This window comes from Linepithema humile, chromosome 5, assembly GCF_040581485.1.
Source record: "Linepithema humile isolate Giens D197 chromosome 5, Lhum_UNIL_v1.0, whole genome shotgun sequence".
Taxonomy (NCBI): Eukaryota; Metazoa; Arthropoda; class Insecta; order Hymenoptera; family Formicidae; genus Linepithema; species Linepithema humile.
In genome coordinates, this window is record NC_090132.1 from 28,579,088 (window position 1) to 28,606,934 (window position 27,847).

The following is a 27,847-nucleotide window of genomic DNA, read 5'->3' on the forward strand; positions in this document are numbered from 1 at the left end:
CTTGCGCTCGTATCTGGCCACACTGACGTAGTTTTTACCGATCAGCTGATTCTATGAATGCGGTACATAAATACATATTAAATGTGATTAAATTATAAAAAAGAGATAAAAATTTTATTTATATAAATATATTTTTTTTAAATGCAAGAAAATTATTATAAATATTACGCTAGCAAATGTAAATTTATATCATTTATACATGTATATCTAATATATTAAAATTTACATTATTATTTAGAGCATTAAAACATATATATTTTACGTTTATTTTACGTGAATATATTCAAATGTTAAACTTACTAAGATCGTAATATTATATAATTTATATAATATTATTCAATACTAATGTTATGATGTTTAGTGCAGATATAATTTGATTATTATAAAAAGTATGTTAAAACTGCAAAAGATCGCAAATACTATATTCATGTTTTTGCTGACGCATAGATGATTTTTTTAGTCATTAATGATTCTAATTGTTAAGGACACTTTAGTTGACGTACACAAACGTATGCCACGTGACGACCACTTATCGGAGCGGTATCGGCTGTCAGGCTCCTCGCCTCCGCTTGCGAGCCACAGTATCGCGAGATTGACGGATGTGGATACGTCGCAGCGGAAATGGAGTCGGGAACACTGGCAAGAGTGTTGCACGACTTCCTTACCACCGTCGACGGAGAACTAAGCCTTTCTAAAGGACATTATTTCCTGGTATCTGTTTAATACATAACCTAGTGAATAGTCAAGTATAAACAAGATGTGATTCAAGATCTGAATGCAGATTATATGATAAATAGCTTCACATTTTGCAAGACGTCTATTAGAGTGTCTATTTAAAGCATCGATCATGTAATTTTTTTCTAGGAGTGAAAACATAAAAAGTAAAAATTTCACGCGAATTCGACGAATAGAATTGTTGAGTTCACATAAAAGTTTTTATTTTTCACATTTCCACTCCTAGGGAAAAATTATATGATCGATGCCCAGAACATTTAATCTATAAAAAAGTGTAAAAAATTAAAAATAACACAGTGACCTGTTTTCCTTTCAGATACATGAAATCATAGATAAGCATTGGTGCTTCGGTCAGTCTCAAGACAGAGTTGGCAGGTTTCCTTTGAGCCATTTGCATAAAGTGGAAATTCCTCAACTGAGTGAGACAGAAGAACTGTTTGTCGCTCTAATTGGTTTTCCTGGACAAGAAACTGGAGACCTGTCCTTTGCACAAGGTAAGAGTTGTTTTATGTTATTATTGTATTATATTAGAATATAAATTCTTAGGAATTCTTTGTGGATAGTTTTTGAGCATTAATATTGCGAATGCAAATAATGATTTTAAACATAAACTTATTGATACTAGGAGAACTCATAATTGGAACAAGGAATATTGGTTCAGGATGGTATATGGGCAGGACAAGTTTGAAAAATGGTATTTTTCCAACAACACATACATGGCAACTTGATACAATGTTGATAAAGGTAGTTTGAGGAAATCACATCTTATGTGATCTTGTGTTATTATTATTATCTCTGTTAATTAATAAAAATATTTTTTGTAGAAAACAATGAAAAAGAAATCAATAAGAAAAAAAGCCAAAGTAAAGACAACATTGAAAGCTCAACTTGACGAAGAGTTGGATCTAACCGCAGGAGAGATGATCATTGTCACAGAAATTTTGGATGATGGTTGGTGTCGTGGAGTTACAGAAGATGGTAGAGAAGGCATATTGCCAGAAGGATTTATATTCTACGTAGATGCAGATGAAGACACAATCGATCAGGGAGAAGTAACGTCCACAACAAAGAGTAATTTTGCACCTTCCTCAACATCTTGCGATAACACAATTTACAAAGATTTTGGCGAAAGTCCTTCCATCAATTCCTACATGAACTTATTCAATGAGCCTGCTCCAAGCTACTTCGATTTGTTCCCAGAGGCTTTATCATCAACTAATGATACAAGTGACACACAGTGCAGTACTCATATGAGTTCCGACGACGTTAAGCCGTATGCTATAACATTATATCCATTTAATGCGCAGTTTCCAAACGAGCTAAGTTTCGGAATGGGTGAAGTGGTGCATCTCACCAGGCACATCGATACCGAATGGATGGAGGGTATAATCGATAATGCGAGAGGCATTTTTCCATCATCTTATGTCAATATTATAGTCGATTGTGCGGAATCTAATCAGAATCAAGTTCAGTCTGAAGTAATTCCTGCGAAAAAAGATGCTTTAGAGTCGGGCGCTACTGTAAAAGTGCGATTCACTTTTGAAGCCCAGATGGATGGTGATTTGAGTGTCCACGAGGGAGAAGTTGTTACTGTGGTAGAAATGGCTAACGAGGATTGGGTGAATGTGAAGGATAAAAATGGCCTGATCGGTTTGTGTCCGCGAGAATACTTGAATTCAGTGTCCGAGCATTCCTCGGACAGCTTGCAGGAATCGAATTTGGAAGAATTCGAAGATTTTGTGTTGGTTAGGCATAAGGAAGCGAGTGCCGTCGTGCACGAGGAAGAAAAACCAAAAAGAATGTCGCAACCACACAGGCCAGCACCACCAGCTCCGGCTCCAGGTAGAGTGCCATTACAGAGAGAAGCTATTGTAAATGGAGAAGTGTCCGCTCAGGAAACTCAAGAAAATGAACCTGCAATGAGTAATCCAATTGATATGAAGCAAAAGCGCGCGGATCAGCGACAAAATGTAATATCGGAGTTAGTTATGACAGAGAAGGAATACGTTCGCGATTTAAAGTTGACATACGAGACATTTAATTTACATAATCCGAGTTTTCTCCAATCGAAAGGGATCGATGTCGCTACGTTGTTTGGAAATATTTTGGAAGTTATTCATGTTGCTGAAGAATTACTGGATATGGTCTTGAAAACAATGAAAGGCTGTGACGAAAACTTCCAAATGGTCGGGCCTTGTTTTGTGAAAATGGCTGAGAAATTGAAAAATGTTTATGTTAAGTATTGTGGAAATCATGAAGCAGCGTTAATTTTATTAAAAAAGGTAAAGAACGCGAATAAAATTTTAGTGGGTAAAACCTATCTATATATATAACATAGAAAGTTTGCGGTAATTTAAAATTATATAATCAAATCTCACTCATTTATGTTGCAGTATGAAAATAACGAAGAGATCATGAAAGTATTTAACAAAGGTATCGAGACATTACGTCGCCAAGTTGCTTGCTTTGATATGAGCTCCATCCTGATAAAACCGGTTCAAAGAATTTTGAAGTATCCGCTAATGTTATATGAATTAATAAAGGTAAACAAAATTAATGATAACGTGAGAAGTATGTGAGTAGTTTATTTTAAAAACAGTATAAATACAATTTCAAATTTAATGAGATGCTGGTAAACCAATATAATTTCAGCAAAATTTACTAACCTAAATCACTTTTCAAATAAACGCTTATATACATATGCGTATGTTTGCATTATAAATCATGCGTAAAAAATAATTTTCAGTGTACGGAAGATGATCATCCAGATAAAGCGACTACAGAAGAAGCATGGCAGGTTATGACAAATGTAGCCAGTTACATCAACGAGTACAAACGCAGGAGAGATATCGTGTCCAAATATTTAGACAATGATAACACTTTAATTGGCAAAATGTCGAAATTAAGTATGCATTCTGTGGCGAAAATGTCTACAAGGCTAAGCACAAAATTGTCGGCGACTCTAGGACTGACAAATGTCGCGAGCGATACCGAATTCGAGGAGCTTGAAAAACAATTTCACTCTATAGAGAAATGTACGTGGCAATTGGCAAAAGACGTTGAGCAATGTACCGTGCATTTGAACGAAGAAGCCATGTCTGGTGAAGTGATAGCCGAATTTCTGGCTCATTATTATCAGGGAACTCCAACTGCTGAGGTAAAAAAATTGCGACATATCAGATCAACAATTTGGTCTCAATACGTGCAGGATTTCAAGTCATGTATCGAAAAGAGGGTCAGCGCGCCGTTACATCTCTTAACTACTCTGTTAGAAGGACCAGCGGTGTTAGTAGCGAAGAGACGCGACAAGTTGCTGGATTACGACGCTGCTATTTCTAGGAGTGAGAAATATAAAGAATCAAAAATTGTAATTATTGCACATGGTTTAGTCTACTACAAGTGTCATTCCTTTCAACATCTTTTCCATTTGCGATTTATCTCACTTCTCAGGTTCAAGAAGAATTATTTACTGCCAAGAGTAATTACGAAGCAATGAATCAGCAGTTGCTGGAGGAATTACCGATGTTACTTGACGCCGCGACGAATATTTTAGTCAATTGCATAAGCACTTTCGCGGGCGCCCGAAAATTGCTAAGCGGAAGAATTACTCAGCAATATTTGACTCTTTGCGAGGTATGTAATTAAAATTCTTTTGCTTCGATAAAAAATTTTTTTCTACCATAATCTGAATAAACGATAACTCTCTGCTCTCCAGACGTCGCCGCAATTATCATCGCAAGATGTGCTGGAGTCTTTTCTTGTAAATCATAATTTAGTGTGGAATCAAATAACACGCTTTGCGTTCGCTGGCACAAATCCTCGAATCGAGGAGAGCCAATCACAGTTGTGCACGCAAACTGAAAAGCAGAGATCCTTGCTTAGAGAGAAATATACAATAGACAAGTTATATGTGGTGGTTGAAGACGTTGCCAGCACTTCCGCGCTGGATGTAGCTGCTGCGAAAAACACGTTGATCGCGGCCATAAAAAAGCAGGATCCGATGGGAGATACAGCGAGGTGGTACGTCGACACTGGAGTCACTCAGGGATTTTTGCCCTCTCAAAAGCTGAGACCGGTTCAGCGGCAGAGCCAGCACCAAGATCAAATCGCGTCGGACGTCGTTGGTACTGCGAAGAAGAACTCCAGTCCTCCGAATTTGATGTCGCTGGATTCCCCGGAGAAGGAAATCATCAAGGCGTCTCAATCGCATCTGCAAGATTTGCTATCGTTAGATGTGAATCAAGAGCCGAGAGTAAATCACAGTTATAGCAACATTCCGGAAGCACCGAGAGTACAGGTGTATCAAAATATACATAGCGAAGTTAGTACCTTAATATTCCGTCGATTATACTTCAATATTCTTCTATTAACATAACTCGATTTTTTAGTTTTATTACGCGATGTACGATTTTGCTGGGAACATGCCGGGTACATTGCCGATCACTACCGGCCAAGCCCTGAGACTGCTCCGACCTCACGACGAGAAAGGAAACAACGAGTGGTGGCTCGTAGAGAATCGTGACGGTAAACAAGGCTACGTTCCGCGAAATTATTTAAGTTCGACAATTGAACTAAAGTCATAGCTAAAGCCATAATAATGAAGATGAAATCAAACTATAAAGCACAAGTTTTACATTTATAATATTACAATCATACTGTAAGATCGTGACAATTAATTTCCTTGAAAAATTGTTAATGAAATTTCGATATTAGTTCTGATCTATAATTGGATTCAGCTGTGATTTTTCCACAAAGTATATAATACATATTATTAATATATAGTATAATATAGTAAATTAATTGATGAAGAAGCTTATAAATTCTTTTCATTTAATTGAAATGCAAAAAAAGAGCTTTATTCTGGTCTGATTAATCTTACAGGTTTAAAAAGATAATTAATTAGAATTCGAATGTATCCACGCGTCAATACTCGAGGATAATTTTTGAACTTCTCATTAGAGTACTTAGGTTTATACATGTTTCATATTTATAGAATTTTTTAAGATTTTTACACATTTATCATTCGTTTTATTGTTATATGCGTGTATAAACAGTGTATATAGTGTATATAGTATTTTATCGAAAATAACACGTTTCTTCTGTGATGCTTGAATTATAATTAATTTTACAGAATTAATAATTAATATCATTGTAAAGGAAATTATACATATGTTCTTGCCTAACAAAATAATGTTCTAGTAAAATATTTTTGTTATATATGCCGCAAGCTCATCGATATACAAACTTCTGATTTTTTCTATTTCTATAGAAGAATACGAAGAACATTTCTCTCAATGCACTGTTATGCTTAAACTGATCTTTATATTACTTTTTCGAGTGCAATTTCTAATGTATATTTGTATAGTGTTATATTTGTCGAAAATTATACATTACATGAAATATATGAACATTTACAATAAAGATCTTAATAAATAAAATGTTACGAGAAAAACAAATTCCTTTTTTAATTAAAACCCATATTAGTTCCAATTGAAAAGATTAATACACCTTTATTAATAATTTAAGCCAAGTAACTAGTATTTTTATTTAAGAAATAAACTATTATCATGCTATTTTGAAAATCGAGAATAAATTATTAAACTTAGCAAATAACTAGATAAGTGAATATTATTGATAATAAATAAATTTACTGATTATTCATGATTTCTTGAGGATAATTAGTTACTTTTTATTTACAATTAAAATATGAGTCAGTATGCAAAGAAGCATTCAATATAATTTAGCGTTGCTAAAAATTGATAGAAGACTGGAGAATAAAACGCACATTATTAAAAAAAGAGAAAAAATTTATTAGCTATGTTATTACCATAATATAACGCATTTACTGTTATCATTAACAGTAGATACAATAATGTGACACGATGTGTATGCTCTAGCGCTAAGCTACCGCTTAAATGTACACATAATAAAAAAGAAGAGGATATTTATTGATATACTCTTTAAAATAAACAAAACAGTCTTTCGAGGTACAGTGACTTGCGACTGCATTGCGATTGCACGCGATCATCATTCGCGCTCGAGTCGTAAGCTTACACGAATGTACTTACGCTAACTTATGCTAAACAGAAAATGAATACTGATCTAACGATAAATGTCGATCAACGAGATGTACCGAACGCGAGTATATGCACGCTCAATAAAAGTTGATCCATTTTACGCGAGTCAAACGTTGAATTACATACAAACTTGTTATTATGCTCTTATCGTGCCGATTAATGATAAAGCTTGGATCCGCGATTTCGTATCTCAATTTCGCGAAACCGTCGGCAGATATGATGGATTTATGTAGGACCGCTTATCATTTAACACAATCGATCATCCGTTCCTCTTGGAATTCGCAATTTAAGTGCATTCTTCTGTATAATTTATAACTATGATTTATTAAATACAATCTCAATATGCATCGCGCGGCTAAAATCCTGATAAAATAACATACCGTTTTACGCGCACGGCACCATAAAATGACGTATTATCAATATAATGAGATAACCATAGGCGAATCTAGGAAGGCCTTGGCAGGAGAACCAACTGGAAAAATGTCATCAAATATGGTCAAAGCTGATGTGCTTAAGTTTAGCCTCGTTACTTAGCTATCTTCGAAACAGAAATCGTATTAAAAAATTTATGCATAATTAAATATGTCGTATCATTGATTAAAACGCTATGCAAGTCCTTTTTAACGCAAAAAGGCCCTGAGAAAGCGTGATCGCTAACTAGAAAATATATTAAATAGAGAAATTGATCTTAATTATCTTACAAACCACGCGCCAAAATCAACCTAGATCTATTTACGAAGCAATTAGTTCGTTTTTGTTCATATACCTTTCGTAAAGAAACAGCTCCATATCTTATCGATCACGGTTCTCAGCTTCGTAACATTGTTTATCATATTTTAGTGCTACGGCAATTGTCGTTTTAGGATTACCTCACTATAGCGACGACGTCTTACTTTATGGTAGAATGAATCTTTACTATAATTCAACATTATCCCCTTATTTTTTAACGGGAAACTTATTTCTAGGCTCACACAGGCATCCCCATCGATTATTATTTCTGAATTGACACTAAACATACACATTTGATCTTGCAATATCACTGCAGTACGCATCGAAGTGTGTTCATATATCGGACTTGCTTGGATCTTGCAGTGGTATTTTGTACGTGCGTTAGCGGTGTTTGTCGACGTCTCGTCGAAAAACATCGCTCACAACAGTCATAATAGTGACATTGTATGTTTTAGATAATTATAAGATGCGTCAATTTGTCGCTGCTGTTATTGTATTTTTCAATAATTGAGGTAAATAGCGGCAAATGTTACTGCCACGGTAAAGAATACCGCTTGGAATTAAACAGCACGTTCGATGAGGTCATCGATTCTATCATCGTGTAATTAGAATGATTCTAAGATCCTTTGTTTACATCGAATTTACATATAGCTAACTGGTATTCACGCCATGTCATAGTTCAACGAAACTGTTTAATAATGTAGTACGTATTTGACGCAAACAAAGCCTTAGAATTATTGCAATGCTGTTGCAAATTACATTCTAAATATACGACGAGAAATATAGACTTCAATCGAACATGGAACAATGATACCAAAGACGTATTTTATAATAGGATCTTTTCGACATTCATTCATCTGTTTTAAGCAAAAATATCCGCTTTAGTTCCTTTTGTATTTCCGTAGATACCAGCGACTTTAAATAGGCATTATTAGCCATAATATGAAATATTAAGATGATAGTTAATATGATATTTCAAGTCGTTTTAATTCTTTTGACTTTCCTATTGCTATTTTCTAGGCACCGACGACTTTAAAGTACTCATATCAGCTGTGGTACAAATATTAAAGATAATATAGTTAACATGACTATTTGTAGTTGCCGGTATTTAGTGATTCATAAGTATCAACGCACATCGACGAAAGTCGAAATTAACTTACTCTTGTATGTATCATATGATCTCAACATGACGGCGTCGAAGTTTCATGTGAAGGAATGCGTTTTAGAACAAGAAATATATTGCTTTGTGTAAATATCTGCGTGTTTTTCATTCAGCATTTTTCCGTTCAAAAATCTATGAACACGAAGAATGGAAATACCATCTCCGGTTGTCAACTGCCTGTAATGTTGTCTGTATGCTTTATTAATGCATGTGTTTTACGCATTATTATTCTTGATTTTGTTTGGCGTTAACAAATAACAAATATTAGACATCCATTAGGAAAGCAGAGAACCTTGTTTTACTTATGATAACGTTTCCTTCATGTCGTAACGATTATACACCGGTTTATCTTGTGTGACATCGATGCGATTCACACATATGTATGTTTATCTTTCTTCTTAATGAGAGCTAAAGGCTCTCGTTGCTTAAAAGTTATATCAATCCATAAAATGACATGTCGCGTCTGTCTCGCCTTGTTTTGTCGATAAAACCTGTCCGCGAAAAAAATCTGACAGGAAAGATTCTTCGGTTTACTGTATGGACCTAAGATCTTCCCTTTGAAGATAAAATATTTCTCAACATTAAAATGAGCTATACGAAATGCTCAATGAAGCCAAATGCGACTTCCGCAATATTTACTGTCGTTACTGTATGGGATTTATCGAGGCAGCGCTTAATGTTTGATCAGCCGTAAACTGGGATCCTCGTTCATTCTTTCGCTCGCTCATTACGGTAACGAACCGCGTCATAAAATTGCCGCATTATTTCCGCGAGATCTTCCGCGAATTAAACCTCCCTGAACGTGTCGTCGAATTCCACTCGAAGACCTCGTCAATCTTTGTATCGGCGAACTATCGCGGAACATACATGTATATTGACGCCTAATCTAAACGCTGGCAGTCAGTACGAAACAACTACTTTCCCACGATAGTACAATAGCAATCGGTCTTATATCGAGACTCCTAAACGCACACGCGTCGATCATAGTAACAATTCTCACTACCTGGGCCTGCGTCATGATGTTTTTCGATCGTCGTCGTCGTCGCCGAATCTATTGCCTGTCAATCCGCGATCGCGGAGAAATCTTTCGGCGAGGAATCCTTTAATCGGCGGGGTAGAAACGGAGAATCGCACGACCTTGGATCTCCGAATGGCAAAGTTTTTGGACGACGTCGAGGGCTTCCTCGGCGGGATAGACGGTGTGCGGTGGCGGTTCGATCTTGCCGGAGGCGACCAGTTGAACCAGTTCGCCTAACTGCTCCAAAGTGCCCGGTTCCACCGCTTTTATGGATTGCTGCCGTTCTTCCGCTCGTCGGCTGAATTTCGGCAACAATCGATCGGCCACCTCTTTGATTACAAACACCACGCCGCCTTTACTGAGGCACTGCATGCTGCGATGGAGATTGCGCGAGGTCGTGCCGAAGTCGATCACCACGTCCACCTGGCCACCACAGGCGTCCATCGTGCGCTCGATCAGCTGCTTCTCGTAGAGATCTTCATTCCACTGCACCACGCTCACTCTACAATCCCAAAAGTATTCAAGAATTAATTGATGAATGAATGAGCTTCAATCGTATTCTATTTGAAAATAAGCTTCTCTAATTCAAAATTCTTTATTTCCTTGATTTCGAAAATTCTTTCAAATCTAAGAAGACCACTCAGTAATTTTCATACAAGAGTCATCTAAATTTTAAGTAAAGCTTTCAATAACAAGAATATGATGATTGCTCTTGACGAGTCTATTCAATTTATTAAGTTGTTAAAATTGCCTATTTGATTAATAATTATCTCAATCAATCTAATAAAATCGATACTACAGCTTACCGTTGGAATTCCTGAGCTATGAGAAGACCGTCGTCTTTAAGAGAGGCTATTGTGGTGGTGACTCTGTCCCTCATGTTGCTGAAGTGATACGACGCGATTCTGAGAGCCCACAAAGCGAGACCACCCGTGCCAACCACCAAAATCTTGCACACGCTGTTTGCACCTCTCTCCTTCAATAATGCCTGCAACATTTCACCGTGTTTCTGCATTATCTTTTTCAGTTGCAAAAAAAATATCATCGCACAGTCTTAATTGATCACTCAAAACGATTATAGCCGAATTGGAAACATTCTTTCTGCTGTTAAAATAAATGTGCAGAAAAGCATTATATTTTTAAAGAACTGGCTTTATTCCATTTATCATCTACTTGATTAAACTGGCATATTAAAAACTGTGGCTAATCGTACCTGCACGTGTTCGTGAGCGGCGAAGACGGTGTTCATCGCGAGAAGCGCACCAGCCGGCAGCATAGCGGCCACGCTGAGCGACATACTGTCCGGGATCTTTATCAGGTATTTCAGATCGTGCACAACCAAGTATTCAACGTAGCCGTTGGGGATGCCGTCGTAAGGATAGAGAATCACGCGATCGCCCACAGCGAGCTCGCAGCCCTCGGGCACGTCGGTGCCGAAGGACTCGATCACACCGGCCACCTCGTACCCGGGGAACAGTGCGGCATCGCGCATCCCATGATGCGGCAGAGACACCGGATAGTCGCTCTCCACGGATATATCGGCGGCCAGACTGCTGCCGCTCGAGACCGAAGTCAAGCTGGTGAGACTTGGCGAGCGTCGAGGATGATAACACGCACCAGCGCACATCACTCGAATGCGGGCACCGTGCGCTGGCACATCCGGCACGGGCACATCGAAGCTGAAGACACACTCCCGTCCGGTCACGCTCGGACTCTCAATAGAGAGTTGGCGGCACAGTTTGTTCATCTTCTCTCTGTAACATCAGATTGACAACATGAATCTTCGGAAAACAATCTCTATCAGGATTTAATAAGCCTATTTTTCAATTATTTTTTAGCAATAAATTAAAAAAAAAAAAAAAATGTAGATACTTGTAGATTTAAATCTTTTTCAGTAAAATAATATATATAATTATTATAATTATTAAAAACCTTGTGTATATATTTATTTATATCGAGCTATCTTTAATTATAGATAAGTGAACAAAAAAGCTTCAAGTGCGTATGCAGGGTTTATTAGTGATATGACGTTTTCCGCTTGAAGTAATTTCTTTATTAGCGAGCTAAATGGAGTTATTATGACCGCAATAGGAAAAAAGCATTCGAGTAATTGATAATGATGCATTTTACAATTGGCATCTGATTAATTAATAGTAATGTATTATTCTTTTTCTACAGTCGCGTGTGGAACGGTTTGATACCAATGTTAAATTTGCCGGAAATACATTAGTGTCAACGTGCCTGGCACAAAGAAACCCGTCAGACGCACAGATCAGCTGTTTTAATCTTTCTTTCAGAGCGGACGCTTGGAAGCACGTTTTTGTGCGAGAATGCTTATAAATATTGTGTAAGAAGGAAGAAGTGTGACGTATTGTGATATCTTTCTAGCACTTTTATTGTAGCAAACGTGAGTTTAATAAATAAATTTTATAAATATACCAACGTGTCGAGCCAAAAACATAAAGAACAATGTTTAACGTTAACATATACAAATGCTTTACAAATCTTACATTAATTTACATTAAATTCGATTAAACTTACAATAAAAGTTAAATATGTAAAATAAAATTTAAAAATTAATTGCACTTATTGAACAGCAAAGAATTTTATTTATCACAATCTATTAAAAAAAGGAAATCAGAATCTTTCAAAAGTAATTTAAATTCTGCTGCGATTAGAGAGAGTTCAATTTGCTAAACCTCAAGTGTATGTATAATTATCATTCCCAAAAAATCGGCACAATGCACACCACACCTTTTAAAATAAAAAATTAACAGTTAAAACAAAATATAAAATGTTTTAAAATTGCCTACCCATTACGAGAGATGGCTTTGTGAGCGACAGGCGCCATCGATTCTAACTCCACCGGCATAACCAATTTAATTAAAAATATTTTTCAAAACCACACTGCAGTTTTTTTTTCACTCAAAAAACGTTGCACTCAAACTGCAACCGCTTGATCAAACACTGCTTCTAACGACAAAAAAAATGTTTGCTCTCTAATTTGCTCAACTTTCAGATCTAAATTCTGTAACTTCGCAAAAAATTTACGACAGAAAACAGAAAAAAAATTCTACGAAGAAACAAATTATTGACACATCTATCTCACGTCGCGCAAGACGCACTAATCCGTCGCATCGACGCGCGTTCGTTTTTATACCACTTGCAGACCGGCGCACTTGTGACAAGGTGGTAGGGAAAGTGAAGGCGCGGGGACGAATGGAAGAGGCGCGCGGAGCATTCGTAGACCACGTGCAACGGTTGTTTTTTCTGGCATCTGTTTTTGTGTACTTCGCAGCAGCGACGTCTATGTGCCGGGGCTCGCGTGCAGCTTGAAAATGAAGCGCTTTGTATTTGACAGTGATAACATATGAGATGGACTTTCATGAGGGATACTGGAAATGCCACAACACCCAAGTACGTTTATTCGAGTAATTTATAGTCAGCTTTTTTCTTCAGCAAAAATTTAATTAACCATTGTATAATTTTTACATCCGTTTAGTTTTCAATGTGTTGGTAAGCGTTACAATAACATTTTACTAAAATAAAACTTATTTAGAGGTAGATAAAAAATATTTTTTTAAATTGTATCTATGAAGTGTGTGCAATTTGTGAAGAACTATTCATATTTAATTGCTTCTAATTCGGAAAAAATGTCTTTCATGTTTATAAAGACTTTTCTTTGGTCGCTTTGTTTCAATATTTAATTATAAAGCTTAAGATTTACCGTTTGAAAATTTTCAATGCACAATGAAAGAAGTATTAAGAAAAAAATCAACTTTAAAATTATCAAATAATTTATTCTCAGAACATTAATTAATAAGATATAATTAATTGCAAAACACGATCATTTCATTAATTTATTTTACTTTTCTGTTAATTTTTGTATAAATAATTCTAAAGAAATTCTTTTTTAGACAGAAAATAATTTTTAAGCCTGATAATGAGTGCTTCACAAACTAATTATTTGGTTTGGTAGATTTTATAGAATACTTGAATATTTATATCACGTGATAGATGAATCATACATATGTTCGTTATCTGAAATATTAAAGACTTATATAGTAACCCTTTGTTTATAAATTTATTATCCATCTGATATTATGTTATCTACGCAATATGACCCTCTCTCTTTTCTCCTACTTGGTGATCACACATATGACACTCTACAATCACGCATGTACATTTGCGTTGAAATAATTTATAATGCATGAAACAACGACTAACATCAAGCGTTTTATCATTTTTGCCGATATCCAGAGCGTGATATTTGTTTACAAAACTGTCATTCGATAAAATTACTAAGCATTTTAATTATTTTTTGTTTCTTATAATAGCATTAATTAATTCTCATTTGTCATATATACATTGTGATATGTTTCTATCATTCTTCAATATGAGAAAATATGACTGTTAATGCTAATTAAACATTTCTATGCTTAATATAATGATGACAAAAAAATCGTGCAGTTAATTACGATCTTGCTTAAAATATGATTATATTAAGAAATTTTTCTCACAAGTCTACTCTCAAATTTTTATGGAATTATTATTTTTAGAATTATAACTTTTTCGTTTAAAATATTCAACAACAACAGTATCGGGCTAAATTAAAAATGAGCTAAGAGAGGAAACAAAATAACAATGTTAATTTAAATTTTAATAGCAATAAGGAAAAAAAAACAAAAAAAATATTATATGCGATTTTTTAAATAGATTATATAACTTCCGTTATCAATTTCAGCTGATATATCGTGACGATTAATTTTGTCATGCTTAAATAAATTATCCACACTTTTATCCGCTTTTATTGACTTTCAACTTCAATTAAATTTTATATATTTTTAAGTGATTCTACTTTGCGGAATTTAATTGTAAGATTATTCATTCATGATAAAAAAAATATACATATAGATGCTAAAATTATTTTACTAAAATGTCAATTTTGATCGGAATCATTTTTTTCTTTTTATTCGAAAAAATAAAATATTTTAGTTAAAAATACAGAGAGAAAAATAAAATAGTTTATTCTCATTGTATGTGCAAAGAAAATATGTTTTCGCAATTTTAGTAAAACTTTTAGATGAGATATCCAGCTTCTATCTGGTCATAATAATTTATTTGTTGATTTATAGCTTATCTATGATTTTTTTTAAATTATGTGCGTTGCGTAGCAGATAACATTTATTTTCCCTGCTGTCAAGGACGTTAACTATAAGGCGATTTTATCTCTGCTGGATATTTGAGCGAGAACGGAATATGCTATTTCTGACACATCGATCGTTGTATAAGTATGACTTATACGGGTGTTGACTTCGTTCTTATCATGTAAATTTTTAGGTGAATTATGCTGTGGCATGCGTTATATTATATATAACACAATGTACAATTTGTCTGAGACTGAGGAAGTGCATTCTGCGTGTTACTAAAATAGTCGTGAATTGAGGCTAACCATCTGCGATTAGGCCGCGGTTATGTGTTGATCAGTAAGAAGATGTATTACTGTTATAATCATGAAACATGCAATCAAGAAACTTTGAATATGGAGAAGAACATGGATCTTCTTTCATGAAGAACATGGATCAAAAAATAATGTTTACATTTTAATAAAAAATATAATTAAATGGTCAAAAATGTAATTGTGATAAAAATTTAATAATATATAAATATTCATCATTTAATGAAAACAACAAAGATGTATTATTATTATTTGTTATCTTCAAGCTATACACTATATTGAAAATTAGATTTTTTTCACAAACTGAAACAATAAATAAGAAAAAAGTTTGTTAATGTTTTTTAATTTCATTCTGATATATTATGAGATTAAAGTTAATTAGATAAATCTTACAATTAGTGAAAAAAGAAAATATTTTTAAAGATGCATTATGTAGCTTAAGACTTGGTTTCAAGGAAGGCGTTCATAATTAACTCATTGTTGCATCACTCGAGGAAACATTAATCGGCACGTCCGTAAGTAAAAAACATGGTGTGGCTCGTTATATAAGTTTGCAAGTGGGATGATCCAATCATCGTTTGATCATCGCTTGACCTCAATAGAAATTAAACAGACAACACATTTATCGTAATCAATCCTCCTAGAGGCGTGCCCGCACATCGTTACCATTATCACGTGCTAAAGTTCGTAATATAAACACACAAATTGACGATTACTTCAAAGGTATTGATTGATGTTGTGGAAAAAAAAAGTTTGACACAATCGTATAAAGATATCTTAGATGTCAACAGCTGTTATTTTCCCGTAGGGAATTATAAAACGTGCGATAAATCTCTCAAAAATATTGATTAAGACAATTTATCGCTTTAATTTCAACAAGTTAAACACCTGATTAAAAGTCTGATCAATGTTTTTGCTATTTCATAATACGCAAAAACACAAGGACAAGGACATTTTTGTGTGAAAAGTGTGATTTTATTGCTCTATTTAATTAGCCGTTGCTCTGTTTATTGCTCTGTTAAATTAGCCGTTGATCATAGAGAGAGATTGCAGAGAGAAGTTTCTTGTTAATTTAACGCGTTTTTATGTTACAAATAAAAAGAGCCTTAAATGTTTTAAATAGAGGATATTGGATTTACCGCTCTGCGAAGATACTTAAGCACGATTATGCTACGTGATGTAAAATTAGTATTGTTGTAGGGGAATCAAATGACCTCCTCTCGTCTACTCTCTACGTTTACACTGATCTTCAATTTCCCTTGTGCGAGGATACCGTTTGCGACCTGACGTAAACACCTCGTATATAGCTATACAATCCTTTCTCGAGCCAGATTTAAAAATGAGTCACGCGTGCGATTTCTTCCGAATAATGTAAAATTTTCCAAACGCTTTAATAGAGATCACTTGTATTCTTATTTCTTCTTTCATTGCGTAAAAGATAAGGCCTCTTTCACCGCTAATATCGCATAATGGTTTTTTTTGTACAGAGATAGACTTTCTAATTAGATAAAGTGCAATCAATGTTATCGAAGCAATTAAAAAAAGCATACAAGTCGTCATTAACTGCACCACGGCCATTAAAAGGTCTCAGTAGCGATAAACTTAAGTTTGATATATTAAAATACACTTTTCAAACAGATCTGAGTTAATTACTAATTGTGCTATTTAGCAATATTATAAGAGTTTTACAAGAAAGATTCACTTTATTGCTCAAATTTATATTATTTTGAAATTCAGTGAAATCTATTAGCTACCATGTTTGCCAATTTGCTTTGTGGAATCATTCATGCAATTTAATCTAATGTAATAACATGATCTATCTGTAAATAAGTGATAATGTGGGAATAGATACGAGTATTACTCATAAGCTTCTTGGACTCTGTTTCCTGATAATCGTTCTGTTGATTTTTCTACGCACGCGTCATCAGATTTGTTCAGATTGAAATGATTTGTCACAAAAAAGAATTGTTAGAACTATCGTGATTTGGAGATAAACGTTGGAAATATCTATATATATCGTAAATAAAATTTTAAATGCAGAGTTTTTCGCGCGCGCGCGCGCGCGCGTATAATAAAATATATACATTTAATTAAAATCCTTTGAAAATTTATGATAATTAATTATAAACATTTCCCGCACGTGTGACGATACATTTCAAATTTCTTGATAATAAAAAAACGAAATCACAAAAGTATTTTCAATGGAATTCTCACTCGAATAATTGTCGATTATGCGTTTAATTTTTATTTTATACCATAAAAAATACAATTTTTGTGTTTTTTTATCTTTTTTTTTATTTTACATTATTTAGTTGGATCAAAAGTTGAACCGAATTTTAAAGATAAAATAAAATCAGATATTTAATATATGATTTTAACGAACATTCGCTATTTTGTTTGATGTATTTTCGGGCAGTTTTATTCCACGTGTAAAATTTGGCTTTTGTTAAAATACATCTCAAGGCTGTTTCTGATAGCTTTCAAAAAGTCTGGAGAATTCTTTATCTTTTAACTACTTCAAAGTAATCGGAATAAAAAAAAAAATAAAGTGGTGACATAAGCTGTTTCAATAATTGTAACAATTGCATTAATTACAACAATTTTTATCAAAAGTCCAAAAATGCGCGTGATCTTACATATACATTGAATCGTATTTCGTCTTACGTTTGCACAAAAGGTAAAATTGTATACGTATAATGTTAAGTTTAAAGTAAAGACCGTGTGTCTCTCGATGAATAAAACCTAATTTCAAATTGATTATAAAGAAATCCAATTACGTAATAAATAGTTACATATATTGAGAGTACTCTGTTCCCTGAATATTGATTAAATCACAGAATTAATTATCTTTTAATGTTTTAAAATTCACGATACGTCACAATGCTAATCATTGTATAATGATTCCAAGGATATTTCGCAATGATAATTCCCAATAATGACAAATGCTTAATTATTTCTGCTAAAATATTACAACTGATAATAATCAGTAACCATTACTTTAGGATTTTCATGATAATGCGTGATTTAAATTTTCCGGTTAGCGTTATTTCCGCTGATGTTTCAGATTTTCTTGGAAATTAATCTCTGGCGACATCGTGCAACCGTTATATCGCGTTGCTTCTCGTCACCTTTAGAGCTTTTACTAGCGGCGAATAAGTATAGCCTTCACAGAGTTCTTATACCGCTTGACCTACTTTAATGACAAGTATCTATAACAAAACCATTCCCCAAAAGAATTTATGCGCTTACATAGTCGCAATTATAACTATGTTTTAATAGTGAACCAACCAATTTATTTGTGTATGAATTGAGAATAGTAAAATATAATAAAATGAAGTGTGCAATGTAACTTTTCAAGACTATAAATTTTAATTTTAAATTCCAAATAAAATTCCATATATAACTATAGTATAAAAATATTCTAATATTATAGTTATATCTGAATAATTAGCTAGCTCGTAATTCTTTTCATCTATAGATTTTTGACTATTTTTGTTTCAAGAGTTTAATTAAACGGAATTGATTTTTACTTGAAAAGTTTAGTTAAATAGGATCTTTTCTTAATTATTTAATTGCATTTCAGATATCTTTGTAATAAATATTTAAGTTAATATATTCTATGTGCCGTGCTGATTTTATATCCTAAACAACAGTTACATCACATCTAAAAGACGTCTAGATCTAAAAATATCAGAAAAAAAAACATTTTTTTATGCCTTTTAAATACCTTTAAAACATGCGCACTGGGATGACTTCTGGGATTACTTTATCTAATCAAATTATATTTATTTATAAAAATATGTTATATAAAATTAATCAAGAAGGAGATATAAGATGTAAAATATCTTACAAAATAAAAAATATCATGAATAAAAAAATATGGAATATTTCAAACGATCAGAACAGAAAGGTCAGCGTGAGCCATCGGTGAACTATGCAACACGGAATATTTTGTAACTAAAATAGATTTGAAAAGGGAGCGATTTTGATGTGTACTTTAGCAAATCTCTCTGAAATCTTTACTTTTGAAACAATTTAATCGTTCATAATTCAAAAGCTCTGAGACATTTTGTTGATAAAAAAAATGTAGTATTCCAACCATTCAAACAAATCACTTAGAGAAAAGTAAACATATCATATATATTCTGGAAAATATGTGAAAAATTTTGCTTTATCTGTAATGTTTAATTGATCGGTTCTTCGAACAAGGGGATACGAAGGGACGTTGCAGTCGCAGCTGCAGCAAACAAAGAGATTTCTATAGTATACGCAACGATGTTGAATATAAAGAAACTGTTCGTCACGAACAGTATACGTAGAAGAGCACGTTCGATTCACGTTGACAATTTCCAGAAATAGATCTCTTTATTTCACTGAGTCAACGTATCGAAATAAAAAATGTGACTCATATTATCAGCTGATTGTATTTCTAAGCTACACTGAAAGACGAATAAAATTGATGGGGTAAGTCTTATGAAATAATATATTATCTATCTTATGGATTTTAATTTATTATTAGGAAAAGAAGTTTATATCCGATGCTCTGTATTTCATTATCAAAACTAGTATTGTAATAATGAAGAAAAATTTTTCCACAAGAGATATCTGAGATATTTTTACATTTTTCTCCTGTGACATTAAATATTGTAAAAATTTCTGCTCCCTGTATGATATAAAAAATCGAGATAAAATTTTTACATTAAGATAGATGTTCGTAAAAACTCGGACTATATTCTTGCCTGTTATATATCAATTCATTGCACAGAAGCAGGTCGGATTACCCACCGTAACGATGTCAGCCTTTGTTCGTTCGTTCGTACTATACCGTAGTAAAATCAGCTGACAGCGTTGTGCAGCACAACATCTTATAGTGAAAAGGAGAAAACGCTCGATCATACGAGGTTCTCTTTTCCGAAGACTTTCGCGTTTAACGATTGCATCGTGTATTATTTATTTATCACGCACCGGTTCTCGTATCCCGTGTGATATTTCACTTTTCAAAGTGACGATTAAAGTGATTTAATTGCTATAACAACTACCTATTCCATCTTCTAGACGCTGGATATTCGCTCAAAGAAAAAAAGACGTATATTTAAAGCACATATTAAAAATATCGATAAAATTTATACGGCTAAGAGAGGTGTATATATATATTAAATTTTACAATATGCATTCAGAAGTTATCAGTACAGAGATATTATTATGGCAACATTAAGCCTAAAAACAATCTTGTTCGCCGCACTCCTGTTCGTCATATTGCGCAATGTTGCAAGTTAAAGCACGAGTACAATTTCATACGCTGACTTCGTGTTTCTACACCTCGTGTGCTCTCGAGGACACATGACCCCTTTTTTATGCTGCATACGCACGTCATGGATGTTCCGAAATGATCCCTATTCAGAGTTGCGGATATCCAATTTTAGAATTTATAATATCCTTAAGGTTTTAAAATAATAATCGCGTGGAAAGGAGAAAGAGAGACATTGTTTAATGTTTTACGTCGCTGCGCGCTTTCCGATAACCATTGAAAGGCGCAACAAAGATTGCGATACTGAGCAATTGTGGGAGAGTAATCGGTATGTTTAATATTAGCAATGACACAGTTGAGAAATTCGATTTCCGGTTGAGCACGGAAAATTTCCTTTTGTAAAAGGACTTTTTATATTGAAAGACTTGTATCGGACGTTTAAAGAGATTTGGAACATTGATAGTAACGAAAGAAATAAGAAAAGTACATTAAATGATTGTATTACAAAAGATGCATAAAAATGTAAAAAAAATGCCAAGTGTCAATATTAACTCGGCGATGATAATTAGCTAAAGTTTAGTGTTATTAAATCGCAAATTTGAGTAACGCGTATGATAACAATTTTTATGTTTGTAATATACTTTGATGTTTTAATCTGATGTGCGCAAGAAATTCAAGCAATTTCAGTCAATATATGTCTGAAACATGCACCTTTAAGAAATCCAATAACTGATAAGGCGAGTGGACAAAATCAATAACGCGTATAATGAATCAAAAAACTATTTTTCAACCCAATTTTCGATCACAGAATGAATCCTTATAAAAACACAAATTATGAGTTCTGTGTGATACTTCGTCTAATTAAAAAATAAATCTGTTATCGAAAGCCATCGTAAGTTTTTAACCATCAGATCAATGTTTACATGACCTTTTTGAAAAATCTATTTCCGGGTGTGCCACAAATCTTGGCTGGTGTGTCCAAGTGTGCCTCAGGATTAAATCTATGGGCGATATGCCGCGTGTACCATCGCAGGTGTTGAACAAACGGGAGGATGTATGCGTCGACACGGCTGTGTCAGTGTACTATGAAGAGGGGGAAGTCGGTCGATGCCGCGGAACCGAGCTGGCACGCTGGAATCACGTGCACATCAGCAGGCATCCGCGTGTTCAGCCGTGCCGATTCACTTGGAACACCGTGCCCATAGCTTCTCGGGTAATGCCCGCGGTGTTCCAGGGCGTTTTTCACCCTCCCGCTCTTGCAATGCTCTTATAAAATAATATAACAATGAAAATAAACGGAGGAAATGATGTATGCAATGTGATGTGTTATGTTGTAATAAAATATCGTGATAAAAAATTTGTCACACAAATTTTTCGGGTTTCACAGCCTCAAGATCAGTTATAATTGTTCAGAATTCGCAGGTGAATTCTATATTATGATTCGTGAGTCATTCGACATTGCTTGTGGCTTTTAACACTTTCGCTGCGTTGAGTCATTTTAGCACTGCGCGCGTGTAACTTTTAACACTTGCCGTGATGTATTTATATTTTGACATAATAAATTGACAAAACAGATATGTATATATAGTAACTTTATCGAAATAATAATTTTATTTTAGATGGCAATAAAAAGATTTTCGTTTTTACTAACATTCTGATAAAAGTTTTGTTAATTTTGTATCGAAAGTAACGCTTTCAAGACATTTAAATACCCGCGTTGGCAAAGCGTACAGCAAAATAAATAACAGGTGCATCTCTCAGCTGTGTATTTTACTCTACTTCCATCAACAATATGCCAGCTGCAATTACGCTATCAGGACATTGACACCTAAATAATGCCGTACGAATGACGCATTCGCAAAGGGAAGCATTCGTTTTTCACGTTGTTGCTCCGTGCGTCGTTTCACAATTACGTGTGCATAGCGGCCAAGGCGATCACGACGTCAACACCTGACAATCCGCTGTTAACAAAGTCCAGAGGTGCCAAGTGCTATTTTTTTTCGTGACAAAAACAATATAGCTTGTTAAAAATGCACGACTGATATCATCATTTGCATCGACTTTACTTCGCTGTTTGTTCGCGAATGGCGTGTTTTCTATGAAGTCACATCGACGTCGATATAAATTGCTGACAACGCCTTTGAGTTTGACAACTTTGCGGAATTGAGAACACGAGGCAATGAGTCTCATTACTTTAAAAGATAAATAGAAACGGATGATAATTGCGCAGCTATACACACATTTCCGATAAACGCTGCACTCATAAAAAATTAAAATGATATTCTCCAGAAACAGTGTTCTAAATTAATCAATGACATTAAAATTGCATGTGCTATTTAACAATTAAGCCCATTGAATTTTCAATTAGATCTTGTTTCTCTCATTTAAACTTCTTCTTTAAGGAAATTCCTCTTTCTGAAATGCGAATTTTTCGGGGGAAAAAATATAAAACATTTTAATTATTTCGTAAACAATGATTTTGCAAAATAAAAGTGATGAAAATTGCATTAAAGATTGCGATTAATTATGTCAATAATATATAAATTATTTATTTTTTAAATGTGCAATAATAATTTAAACGTATCGGTAAATAGAATTTAAAAGAGTTTTTTCATAGATGATTTCATAGTTTTAATTTATCTTCTTTTGATCATTTATCCCGAGAAATCAAAACAACGCGCGTTGCTTCCATAAAGGACTTAATGAACGCCGCATGTATCGATGTGCGTATACCGATCGGCCACTCGAACGAGGTCAGTCGTATATTCAAAGGTGCTAGTATTGCAAGGCGAGAAGAATAATGAAGCTAAAATAATCAAGTGATTTTTCTCACGTTCGTGTCGTTTAAAAACAATCTCATTTTCTGCTATATGACACGAGCTGTTTATTTTACACATGCTAATGAATTGTCAATTATGCAAGCTCCATCAATTTCTTTTAATAATATCATCCATCAATTTTTTTTATCAATCTTTAATATTTTTGCGTAAACAATTTGCATGGCAACAGATGTTTTGTATATAGATAATTCTTATCAAGAGCGATTCTCTCACATTATTGCATTCAATGGAACAATCCCAGCGCATTGCGTACATCATTTATCTTTCTCTCTGTCACTCATAGCTCATTACAATGGTTACCGTATCGATAATTCTATGGACGGCACAGTTTATATTCATTGCTAGTTCTGTGTAACGATGACAATAAAGGAATTCTTAATATCGTCTGCACAATCGCGCATATTGATTATTATGATTTTACGGGAGACGACCTTGTAAATCTTATGAATTTCCTTATTTTTCCACTTGAAAATTCAAGACTTGAAATGAAATAACTAATATTGACGCCTTTCTACAGCGGCACGATAATAATTCTGAATTCTAAAATCCTGAAAAAAAAAACAACTTCACTGTAAGAAAACAGTCATTACGCTTTACCTTCGCCGCTACACAGGGGTTGATGACCTACCGCAACGCGAGAAAGTCTTGGTCAGGCTTACTCCAGAAAATTACACGTTGTGTCTTTCCCGACTTGTCTAGTTTTAATCCTTAATACTTTCTGATAATTTTTGTCCATTTTATTGTTACGTGCATTATTAAATATATTTCATATACGTTGTATAAAAATGTATTACAAAATGTTGGATATTTATGTAGCTTTTTGGCTACTTATGTAGCTTGGCTTAAAATTTCATCAATATTTATTTACTTATATTAATATGCATATATTTTTATTATAAATATTCCAGTTAAAATTAAACATTATGAAATTTCATATTCTGCTTTGAATTTTACGATTCTACTGATTGAAAATTTTGCTGGAAGAATTGCAAGAATAAATATATTTTTTTAAAAGAATTATACGTGTACGAGATTATTTTAATAATAGCAAAAGATTATGATAATAAAACATATAGTTCCGTTACCTTATTTTATTCTCAACTTGTAAATTATTAATATGTATGGCTCTTTGTACTTTTTGTTTTATGTACATTGTTATTTCATTTGATAATCAAGATAAAATTACTAAAATAACAACCGATATATCACGGGAAAAAAAGCTACACCAATCCATTCAAATACCTTTAAACAGATGCATGACGTACAATCGAATAACAAAGAACAAAACAACATTACGTACGCGAAATAATATTACGAAACATCCAAATGTTTCTACACATGCTGTCAAATTTTATTGATATCAATGAGAATATTTTCAAGCATGTGTTTTATCAATGATACAAAACTCTTGTTCCGGGTTTGATTGATTATTATTTTTATTATTTGCATGTTTAAACATAAACAGAACGTAAGTTTATTACCGTTGAAAATAAATGAAAATAAATGAAATATAATGAAAATGTAATCATCCATCATCAAAATAAGTAATCAAATAATTTTAAAATATTTGGTTTTGTATGCACAGCAAAATTAAAAGTAATAAATTGTGTTTATTAGTGAATAATAATGCACTCGTATCTTAGATTGTGCACGATGAAAAAGTTTGCAAGTCATGGCTATTATTAATTGCTTAATCATTTAATTTTTTATTTAATTTTTATCAATAACAATTGGTTAAAAGATCAATCATTTTAATTCAAATTGATTTATGACATAACTACGAACACGTGTACACTTCTTATTCTGAAACAACAGTTCTCTTAAGAGACAGTGAGCAATCAGCTGACGTCACAAACGAGTTTGGTTCTAATAAGCGATTTCAAGCTCGTTGAATGATTACCTTTGAACCTTGCACCAATTACATTCAATTGGAGCATTAACGTTAATCCTGTGCATGTATATTGTCTTCACTGTCGATATTCCGTATACATAGTATTCTGTATTGTTTCTGTATTGTTCTGTTTTGTATTTAATAATATCAATTATTTAAAAAAATTTAATTACAGTAGAAATAGAACATACAAAACAAAGTAAAATATATGTTTTATATATTTCAATTTAATAATTAAAATATTTTGTTGTATTCAAGCTACATCAAAATCGGAAAATTAACTTTCAGACTTTAATTAAATTGGAAACTACATCTGTATATTTTAATCAAGTTTTAATTAACTGTGTGTACGATTTTGAAAACAAATAAGTGTTACTACAATCCGAGAAAGTCTCCCAAACTAAAATTACATGTATTGTTAAAAGTATAAAATATAAAAAGCAATAAGATAATATAAAAATTTATTTATTTACTTGTCACGAATATATTTAATTATTACAATAGAAATGTCGTTTAAAAGCAGTAACTAAAATTATTTATTCCGCTCCTCATTTTAAATAAAAGCACAATTTGTTTTTTTCTTAATAAACAATTTTCTTTATTACTTAAGGTTTTTATGATTCACTCTTCTTAAACAATTATTATGCATTGGGTACAAAATTTGCATCGCAGATGTTTAACTGTCAACAACTATCGTAGAGTCACGATCTTATGCCTGTAGATATCGTGTAGAATATCAAAATAGTACGTTTTAATTATCAATAACTTAAAAAATATTTTTTCAACATTTTTGTAAGTTTATGAGTATTTATTTTTTATAAATTATAATAGCAAATAAAAAATAAAAATAATGTTAGTTCTCAATCTCCATAAATGTATATAAAAGCCTCATTTATTCAGAAATGTTACATTTATTGCATCATATTTCATCATAAATATATTAAACCAATTTTATAATATAACTATTTAATAATTACAGCTATTGATAATTAAAATATTATTAATTAAAATCTCTCCATATAATAAATTATTAGATATTTCAATTGAATCTTTTCTTTGACAAATATCTCTCAAAATTGAATGCGCATGTCACGAATCCGGTATATTGTTTACACCCATACATGCGCAGACAATTGCAAGCGGAACTGTTGCTTCAGAAGAAAAAATTTTTCGAGAATAACAACTTTATTTTTTGTTTACTATATTTTCGTGCTATGCGAGAAAATAGGTGATTCACGCAATGTCGGTTACTAATCGATCCGTAAACACACCGCGCGCATACATAACTGACAATCAGCTGTTCGCAGGAGCAAGCAAGTGTTTTCAGTCGCACTTGTTATTGCCATATATTTGCGAGCAAATATAGTTCCTCGCAATCAATAATAGTGATTGCATTCAAATAATGTGCTCAAATGTGGCAAAAAAACATGTTTGTTCATTTTTGCATATAATTATTCGCTCGATACACCGTCAATTTACCGACAATAACAATATCTGCTTAGCTGTAAGATTTTACGTCATAAATTTTACGTAACAAATGAGCGAGAAAATGATAAACGCAATAATTACGCTATCAAGGACTGTTTGCTAATGATAATGCTCAAAATGGTCTGCGAGATAAAAACGAGAACATTGTTCTCAACGTTTTAGGATTGCAGAGAATTATCATATACGTACCTAAGTCTCGTCGGGTTATTAATATTGCAACAATGTTTCAATATTTTGCCAACTGAAAATTCTTTGGCGCATGTAACAGTTTTAAAAATCAAATTTTGTTTAATCAAAATAAAGAAAAACTTTGAACTTAGTAAGTAGTCATTTTTATCATAAAGTGACATCACAAAAATGACACACTGAATTATAAATAATGTACCTCAGAAGATTGTAACAAATATTTAATGTTTCTTCTACGCATCCTGCAACGTAGGTCATTTTAAATCATATCCCTTTTCTACTAATTGTAAGAATGAACATTGAATTATATGAGTCTTTTACATATTACTGATTACGCCTGTTCGTACACATGGACAATGTTTGTAAACATCTGTTTCAATTAGTGTAAAACATTGAAGCGCAAGAGTAATGCAAAAGTTGGACAAAATTTTATAAGTGTATGCATGTACTACGTCGAATTTTTGGGGAATACGGAGAATTTTTCCGTTGCGGAGAATCAAGCGGACAGCTGCGAGCAAAATTAGGGAAGGATAAATCAAGGTCGAGCTCTCACCTTGAAGATCGATCGCGTTGGAAATGTCGGTGACGAACGGCAACCGCGGGGGATAATGGTAATCGTCAGGCGTTACACGTCAAAAACTCGTCGAGGCGAGCTCGCGCGTCCTCGCGAAAATTACAAGCTGCGTGTCGAGCTGCTGCTGGATGCAACGAGACTTCGTGGGGTTCTGATGGGTTTGATGGTGGACGACCCACCCGACGAGGGCGCTTCAAGGAATCGCGTCATCGCGCCGACTCCGAAAAGTCTGCAAAGCCGATGTTGGGACGCAGATTCCCTGTGGAAGGGATGCACGATCGATCGTTCGTACAATACGAGGTCTATGGCCTTTAACCGTCGAGTCTTTTTCCGTCGTTGTACAAGAACTTGTACTTTCGATATCAAATATAGATGACGGTGCAAACATCATTCTTTTGTTATATCCATCAACCGAAGTTCCTGTTATTTATAAATCCTTTG

The 27,847-nt window shown here is 33.6% G+C and overlaps 2 protein-coding genes across 4 annotated transcripts; one reads left to right on the forward strand and one right to left on the reverse strand.

Annotated features, from left to right (window-relative positions):
• The first annotated feature begins 1 nt into the window (after position 1).
• Positions 2-6,826, forward strand: LOC105678142 (rho guanine nucleotide exchange factor 38-like). 2 transcript variants are annotated; one of them, XM_067356371.1, is made up of 10 exons: positions 2-62; positions 485-711; positions 1,052-1,229; positions 1,361-1,479; positions 1,560-3,017; positions 3,129-3,278; positions 3,482-4,102; positions 4,186-4,368; positions 4,451-5,056; positions 5,124-6,826. In XM_067356371.1, the coding sequence occupies exons 2-10, from the start codon at positions 622-624 to the stop codon at positions 5,316-5,318; spliced, it is 3,600 nt and encodes a 1,199-aa protein (XP_067212472.1). In that variant the 5' UTR covers positions 2-62; positions 485-621; the 3' UTR covers positions 5,319-6,826. The 2 variants fall into 2 exon arrangements, with proteins under 2 accessions (XP_067212472.1, XP_012232658.2); XM_012377235.2 differs by lacking the exon at positions 2-62 and having other exon boundaries at positions 478-711.
• Drat (Death resistor Adh domain containing target) lies at positions 6,522-27,557 on the reverse strand. Of its 2 annotated transcripts, none has more exons than XM_067356377.1 (4): positions 27,386-27,557; positions 10,935-11,475; positions 10,528-10,709; positions 6,522-10,223 (listed from the first exon to the last, which is right to left on the reverse strand). In XM_067356377.1, exons 2-4 carry the CDS (start codon positions 11,466-11,468, stop codon positions 9,806-9,808), a joined length of 1,134 nt encoding a protein of 377 aa, XP_067212478.1. In that variant the 5' UTR covers positions 11,469-11,475; positions 27,386-27,557; the 3' UTR covers positions 6,522-9,805. The 2 variants fall into 2 exon arrangements, with proteins under 2 accessions (XP_067212478.1, XP_012232657.1); XM_012377234.2 differs by lacking the exon at positions 27,386-27,557 and adding an exon at positions 12,535-12,864.
• Positions 27,558-27,847: the final 290 nt, after the last annotated feature.

Bases quoted from the DNA above. Each gene is read 5' to 3' on its own strand.
- LOC105678142 (XM_067356371.1), top strand. From the start codon at position 622: ATGGAGTCGGGAACACTGGCAAGAGTGTTGCACGACTTCCTTACCACC. The intron at 1,480-1,559 runs GTAGTTTGAGGA...TATTTTTTGTAG, and splicing joins TTGATACAATGTTGATAAAG to AAAACAATGAAAAAGAAATC. The intron at 3,279-3,481 runs GTAAACAAAATT...AATAATTTTCAG, and splicing joins TGTTATATGAATTAATAAAG to TGTACGGAAGATGATCATCC.
- Drat (XM_012377234.2), bottom strand. From the start codon at position 12,593: ATGCCGGTGGAGTTAGAATCGATGGCGCCTGTCGCTCACAAAGCCATC. The intron at 10,710-10,934 runs GTACGATTAGCC...GAAATGTTGCAG, and splicing joins CCGCTCACGAACACGTGCAG to GCATTATTGAAGGAGAGAGG. The intron at 10,224-10,527 runs GTAAGCTGTAGT...TTGGGATTGTAG, and splicing joins ATAGCTCAGGAATTCCAACG to AGTGAGCGTGGTGCAGTGGA.